The sequence below is a fragment of the Xenopus tropicalis genome, chromosome 6 (genome assembly GCF_000004195.4).
Source record: "Xenopus tropicalis strain Nigerian chromosome 6, UCB_Xtro_10.0, whole genome shotgun sequence".
Lineage (NCBI taxonomy): Eukaryota > Metazoa > Chordata > Amphibia > Anura > Pipidae > Xenopus > Xenopus tropicalis.
The window spans coordinates 167,841-174,944 of NC_030682.2; the positions used below are offsets into that span (position 1 = coordinate 167,841).

General features: G+C 51.3%; 1 protein-coding gene and 1 pseudogene across 1 annotated transcript; both read right to left on the reverse strand.

The window, feature by feature from the left end:
• Positions 1-3,051: 3,051 nt before the first annotated feature.
• On the reverse strand, positions 3,052-4,140 carry LOC105945858 (annotated as a pseudogene).
• A 773-nt stretch (positions 4,141-4,913) lies between these two features.
• Positions 4,914-6,118, reverse strand: LOC108645259. Its single transcript, XM_018090247.2, has one exon. The coding sequence runs from the start codon at positions 6,015-6,017 to the stop codon at positions 4,914-4,916; it is 1,104 nt and encodes a 367-aa protein (XP_017945736.1). The 5' UTR covers positions 6,018-6,118.
• Positions 6,119-7,104: the final 986 nt, after the last annotated feature.

Sequence of the window (7,104 nt, forward strand, 5' to 3'; positions counted from 1 at the left end):
TAATAGTGACCAGACCAAGCAGGAAGGGGAAAGAAAATATTGTGAGTCGATCCCTAAGCTCAGGTCAGTGACATCAGCCAAGAGCAAACTGAGCATGTGCAGTAGTTGGGCAAGGCAAAAGATGGAGAGCTACTGTGGGCATCTTCAGGGGCATGGGGCTTTATTTCTATAGAGCTTTGGGGATGTTGGGCTGGTATAAGGGCCCAAAACACATAGCTAAACATTTCTAGCCATATTCATTTTTAGGCTTTAGGTCCTTTAACTAGCCTTGGCAGCTAGCAATCCGCAGCGCCCTCTACTTTCTGCTGCCTCTGCATTAGCATAGGGAGAGCGGAGGGCCGGCCAGTTTAGCTAGCCTTGGCGGCTAGCAATCCGCGGCGCCCTCTACTATCTACTGCCTCTGCATTAGCATAGGGAGAGCGGAGGGCCGCAGAAGGCCGCAGAGGGCCGGCCAGTTTAGCTAGCCTTGCCGGCTAGCAATCCGCGGCGCCCTCTACTTTCTGCTGCCTCTGCATTAGCATAGGGAGAGCGGAGGGCCGCAGAGGGCTGGCCAGTTTAGCTAGCCTTAGCGGCTAGCAACCCGCGGCGCCCTCTACTTTCTGCTGCCTCTGCATTAGCATAGGGAGAGCGGAGGGCCGGCCAGTTTAGCTAGCCTTAGTGGCTAGCAATCCGCGGCGCCCTCTACTTTCTGCTACCTCTGCATTAGCATAGGGAGAGCGGAGGGCCGCAGAGGCCCGGCCAGTTTAGCTAGCCTTGGCGGCTAGCAATCCGCAGCGCCCTCTACTTTCTGCTGCCTCTGCATTAGCATAGGGAGAGTGGAGGGCCGTAGAGGGCCGGCCAGTTTAGCTAGCCTTGGCGGCTAGCAATCCGCGGCGCCCTCTACTTTCTGCTGCCTCTGCATTAGCATAGGGAGAGTGGAGGGCCGTAGAGGGCCGGCCAGTTTAGCTAGCCTTGGTGGCTAGCAATCCGCGGCGCCCTCTACTTTCTGCTGCCTCTGCATTAGCATTAGGAGAGCGGAGGGCCGCAGAAGGCCGCAGAGGGCTGGCCAGTTTAGCTAGCCTTGGCGGCTAGCAATCCGCGGCGCCCTCTCCTTTCTGCTGCCTCTGCATTAGCATGCGGAGGGCCGGCCAGTTTAGCTAGCCTTGGCGGCTAGCAATCCGCGGCGCCCTCTACTTTCTGCTGCCTCTGCATTAGCATAGGGAGAGCGGAGGGCCGTAGAGGGCCGGCCAGTTTAGCTAGCCTTGGCGGCTAGCAATCCGCGGCGCCCTCTACTTTCTGCTGCCTCTGCATTAGCATTAGGAGAGCGGAGGGCCGCAGAAGGCCGCAGAGGGCTGGCCAGTTTAGCTAGCCTTGGCGGCTAGCAATCCGCGGCGCCCTCTCCTTTCTGCTGCCTCTGCATTAGCATGCGGAGGGCCGGCCAGTTTAGCTAGCCTTGGCGGCTAGCAATCCGCGGCGCCCTCTACTTTCTGCTGCCTCTGCATTAGCCTAGGAAGAGCAGAGGGCCACGGAGGGCCGGCCAGTTTAGCTAGCCCTGGCGGCTAGAAATCCGCGGAGCCCTCTACTTTCTGCTGCCTCTGCATTAGCATAGGGAGGGCGGAGGGCGGAGGGCGGAGGGCGGAGGGCGGAGGGCGGAGGGCGGAGGGCGGAGGGCGGAGGGCGGAGGGCGGAGGGCGGAGGGCGGAGGGCGGAGGGCGGAGGGCGGAGGGCGGAGGGCTTTAGCTAGCCTTGGCGGCTAGCAATCCGCGGCGCCCTCTACTTTCTGCTTCCTCTGCATTAGCATAGGGAGAGCGGAGGGCCGGCTAGTTTAGCTAGCCTTGGTGGCTAGCAATCCGCAGCGCCCTCTACTTTCTGCTGCCTCTGCATGAGCATAGGGAGAGCATAGGGAGAGCATAGGGAGAGCATAGGGAGAGCATAGGGAGAGCATAGGGAGAGCATAGGGAGAGCATAGGGAGAGCATAGGGAGAGCATAGGGAGAGCATAGGGAGAGCATAGGGAGAGCATAGGGAGAGCATAGGGAGAGTGGAGGGCCGGCTAGTTTAGCTAGCCTTGGCGGCTAGCAATCCGCAGCGCCCTCTACTTTCTGCTGCCTCTGCATTAGCATAGGGAGAGTGGAGGGCCGGCTAGTTTAGCTAGCCTTGGCGGCTAGCAATCCTCAGCGTCCTCTACTTTCTGCTGCCTCTGCATTAGCATAGGGACAGCGGAGAGCCGCAGAAGGCCGCAGAGAGCTGGCCAGTTTAGCTAGCCTTGGCGGCTAGCAATCCGCGGCGCCCTCTACTTTCTGCTGCATTAGCATAGGGAGAGCAGAGGGCCAGCCAGTTTAGCTAGCCTTGGTGGCTAGCAATCCGCGGCGCCCTCTACTTTCTGCTGCCTCTGCATTAGCATAGGGAGAGCGCAGGGCCGCAGAGGGCCGGCCAGTTTAGCTAGCCTTGGCGGCTAGCAATCCGCGGCGCCCTCTACTTTCTGCTGCCTTTGCATTAGCATAGGGAGAGCGGAGGGCCGCAGAGGGCCGGCCAGTTTAGCTAGCCTTAGCAATCCGCGGCGCCCTCTACTTTCTGCTGCCTCTGCATTAGCATAGGGAGAGCCGCAGAGGGCCAGCCAGTTTAGCTAGCCTTGGCGGCTAGCAATCCGCGGCGCCCTCTACTTTCTGCTGCCTCTGCATTAGCATAGGGAGAGCCGCAGAGGGCCGGCCAGTTTAGCTAGCCTTAGCGGCTAGCAATCCGCGGCGCCCTCTACTTTCTGCTGCCTCTGCATTAGCATAGGGAGAGCATGCCAGTTTAGCTAGCCTTGGCGGCTAGCAATCCGCGGCGCCCTCTACTTTCTGCTGCCTCTGCATTAGCATAGGGAGAGCGGAGGGCCGGCCAGTTTAGCTAGCCTTAGCGGCTAGCAATCCACGGCGCCCTCTACTTTCTGCTGCCTCTGCATTAGCATAGGGTTTCTCTCAGTAATAAAGTATCATAGTGAATAACCACCAATCACTTTACAAAATCATTTAGAAACCATATATTTTTTCCTTTTTATTATATATATATTTTGTATTTTTTATTAAAAGAACTACTTTAAACTTCTCATGTAATCCAACACCTTTTTCCGAATGTCTTTTTTCTCCGGAGTTTTGTTGATGCACTTCGCTAAATAATCGTACTCATCTTCATCTGACCAATCGCTCAACGCTGCCTGGATCTCTGGGTTAGACTTCTCTTTAAAGAAATTGTACAGTCTCTCCCCTCTGGAAAGAGATTCAACCACCATAGTTTCAACAGTCTCAACAGTAGCACTTACTTCAGGCTTTTGTTTTCCTTTCTTGTCCACTTTTTTCCTTTTCACTGCCAGCTTCCCTTGTGATGCTTTACCTGCTGACGCCTCCTCACCAGATGACTCAGTCGCTGGATCAACCTGTACAGGTAACTTACCAGCATCGCCTTTAGGTTTCTCCTCTTTAGTTTTCCTCTGAGGGCACCCCGCATAGAGATGACCCTCCTGTAAACAGAAATTGCATTTCTTTGGGGAAGAACAAGACTTTACCTCATGTCCATCTTTACCACAATTCTGGCAACGAATACAGCCGTCTGTCCCATGTCCGTATAAACGACATCTCTTACAGAACTCAGGCATTCCATTGAAGAAACAATCAATGTTGACTGTACCGAGACGGAATCTTGCGGGCGGAAAGACACCTTTCTCGAAAACAGCTTTAAAACGATATTTCGATGTCCAGATACCCAGCTCGTTAAGTATCTTTCCTGAAAAAACAAGCTTTTTACAGTACCTGCTCAAAACCGCTTCTATCTCCTTAAGCGGGACAAAAGGAGAGTAGGACTTAACCACCAAGAACTTCTCCTCCTCTGCAAAATGGGGCACAATCTTAAAGCCTCCCAGCCGAGGATCATTCGGAAATTCCTCCAGGAAACCCACGAAGCTGCGATAGACGCCCTCGCCATCGAAGGTGACATCGAAGATACCTCTCTTAGGGTAATCCTGGATCACAAGGATTTCTCTCTTCGATACCCTGCCGAACTCCTCCAAAACGACTTTCACGACGTGTGCCAAGCCTTTCTCCCGATTCTCAGGATCTGCCGCGATGATTCTAACCGAATGCTTCACTCAGATGAACGCAGGAACCGAACCATCTTCTGCAGCCATTGTAGAACACTCACAGTTCTCACTGTAGTGTAGGGTGATCGCCCCCCGTTGCCCGGAATAGAACGCCCCCCAAAAGCAGCATGTGGCTTAAGACACTATGTGCCGATGCCACAAGGCCAAGGGGCGATGTTTCCGAGCAATCCTTGGCGCTCTCTACTTTCTGCGGCCTCTGCATTAGCATAGGGAGAGAGGGCCGGCCAGTTTAGCTAGCCTTAGCGCTTTCTACTTTCTGCTGCCTCTGCATTAGCATTAGCATAGGGAGAGCGGCGGGCCGCAGAGGGCCAGCCAGTTAAGCTAGCCTTGGCAGCTAGCAATCCACGGCGCCCTCTACTTTCTGCTGCCTCTGCATTAGCATAGGGAGAGCGGAGGGCCGCGGAGGGCCAGCCAGTTTAGCTAGCCTTGGCGGCTAGCAATCCGCGGCGCCCTCTACTTTCTGCTGCCTCTGCATTAGAATAGGGAGAGCAGAGGGCCGCAGAGGGCCGCAGAGGGCCGCAGAGGGCCGCAGAGGGCCGCAGAGGGCCGCAGAGGGCCGCAGAGGGCCGCAGAGGGCCGCAGAGGGCCGCAGAGGGCCAGCCAGTTAAGCTAGCCTTGGCGGCTAGCAATCCGCGGCGCCCTCTACTTTCTGCTGCCTCTGCATTAGCATAGGGAGAGCGGAGGGTTTTAACTCAGTAATAAAGCAACTTCGTAGGAAAACCCACTGATTACTTTACAACATCACAGAAAAACCAATTTTTAAATTTTATTAAATTTTTTGTTATTTTTAAATTTTAAAATTACTTTAAATTCCTAATATGACCCAGTACCATTTCCCTTATTTCATTTTGAGTCAGTCCTTTCATTTGTCCTTTAATTCTATCAAAATCCTCTTCATCCGACCATTCTTCAAAAAACTCTCGAACTTCTCTGTCTGGCTTGTCCTTGTAATACTGATACAACTTTTCACCTTTAGAAAGAGACTTAGAAACAGACTTAGAAACAGATTTACTAGATTTAGCAGGCGTACTTATTCTACTGCTTCCAGAACTTCCATCTTCCTTTGTCTTTTCCTCTTTCTTTGTACGCTTCACAGTAGGGCCCTCCTGTGAAACTTGTCTTGGCTCCGACTCCTCTCCAGAGGTCACTGATTCTACAATAGTTAACTTACCAGCAGGTTTTACAATCTTTTCAGGTTTATCTTTCCTCTGCGGACACTTTGAATATAAATGTCCTTCCTGTAGGCAAAAATGACATTTTCTCGGAAGAGAACAGTTCACAACCTCATGGCCTTCCTTACCACAATTTGGACACAGAACACAACCGTCTGTAACATGACCGTACTGCCGACACCGTTTGCAGAAATCTGGCATCCCACTGAAAAAGCAATCGATATTTACCGTACCCAGCCGGAATCTTGCAGGGGGATACGTACCCTTTTTCTCAAAGACTGCTTTAAAACGGTACTTGGAAGTCCAAATGCCCAACTCATTCAAAATTTTACCTGCAAAAGAAAGCTTTTTACAGTACCTGCCAATGACCGCTTCTATCTCTTTTAGCGGCACGAACGGTGAATAAGATTTCACCACCAAGAAGACTTCTTCTTCAGCAAAATGTGGGAAAACTTTAAATCCTTCCAATCTCGGATCAGCCAAGTTTCCCTCCAGGATACTCATGAAGCTCCGAAAGACTCCCTCTCCATCGAAGGTAACATCATACACTCCTCTCTTCGGGTAGTCTTGAATAGCGAGAATTTCCCTCCTGGAGACTCTGCCGAATTCCTCTAGAACCTTCTGCACCACATACTTCAGATTCTGCTCGGCGTTCGAAGGATCCACAGCAACGATTCTGATCGAATTCCTGACTCGGACAAAGACAGGAACCGAATCCTCACTCGTAGCCATCTTAGGAATGCTCGCAGTTTCCCCCACGGGTTAGGGTTCTCACTGCAGCAAGGGGTGATCGCTCCTCGTTGCCCAGGGTAGAAAGCCCCCCAAAAGCAGCATGTAGCTTAAAGGAGAACTAAAGCCTAAAATAGAAAATCATTAGAAATGCTGTATTTTATATACTGAACATAAACATAAACATTATGAACTTACTGCACAAGCCCAGGGATTGAGAAGCCTAATTAAAATAATGATTTACGCTTTCAAAGTTGTCCACAGGGGGCTGCCATCTTGTTACTTTGTTATACCATCTTCTAAAAGATCTGGCTCCTGCACATGCTCAGTTTGCTCTGGGCTGCTGTTGGGAGGCGGAGCTTAGGGAACGTAGTAAATTATCAAAACAACAGCACAAAGCCAGTGGCTGCATAAATATGCAAAAGAATCCTCCAATGAGAATCCCAGCTGATGTGAGTAAATCCGGCTCCCTGTTCTCTGTTCCTGCAATTGGAGTTGGGAGCAATAAGCACAGTTTCCCAGCACTGAACAAGTCTGTCCCTTTATCCCCATGTCTGATTCCTGTGCCATATAATGACGGGAAAAATGCCATCATTATCTCTCTATGTAAGATAATATCAAAATGGCTGATATAGTGCTGGGAATCTAATCAGCATTCTCATTGGTCAGTGCTTTTGTGTATATATTTTTTTCCTCCATGGAGAACTAGGTGGAACCTACAAATGACCCCATTGGCACAGAGACACAGGTGCATCATGGGTACAGGTACATATAAACTAGCGCTGCCCTATTATACACAGTTTATTACAGGATATCAATACAAACAAGCTTTAGCTCAGTATTTAGACATAACTTGTTTACAGACTCCCAAATATTCCCATATCCCCATCCCCCAAAATATCAGCTCAGGAGATAATTGGGGCTTTTTCTAATATAAACACATTCAGAATTCTATCCTTCTACAAATGACTTTCTCTTATACTCACACTCACCAAAACAAAGGCTTGCTGAGCAGACTGGGGGTTCCATACAACCTGGGGGTTCCATACAGACTGGGGGTTCCATACAGACTGGGGGTGCCATACACAGC

Coding starts and splice junctions, on each gene's coding strand:
- LOC108645259 (XM_018090247.2), bottom strand. CDS start 6,017: ATGGCTACGAGTGAGGATTCGGTTCCTGTCTTTGTCCGAGTCAGGAAT.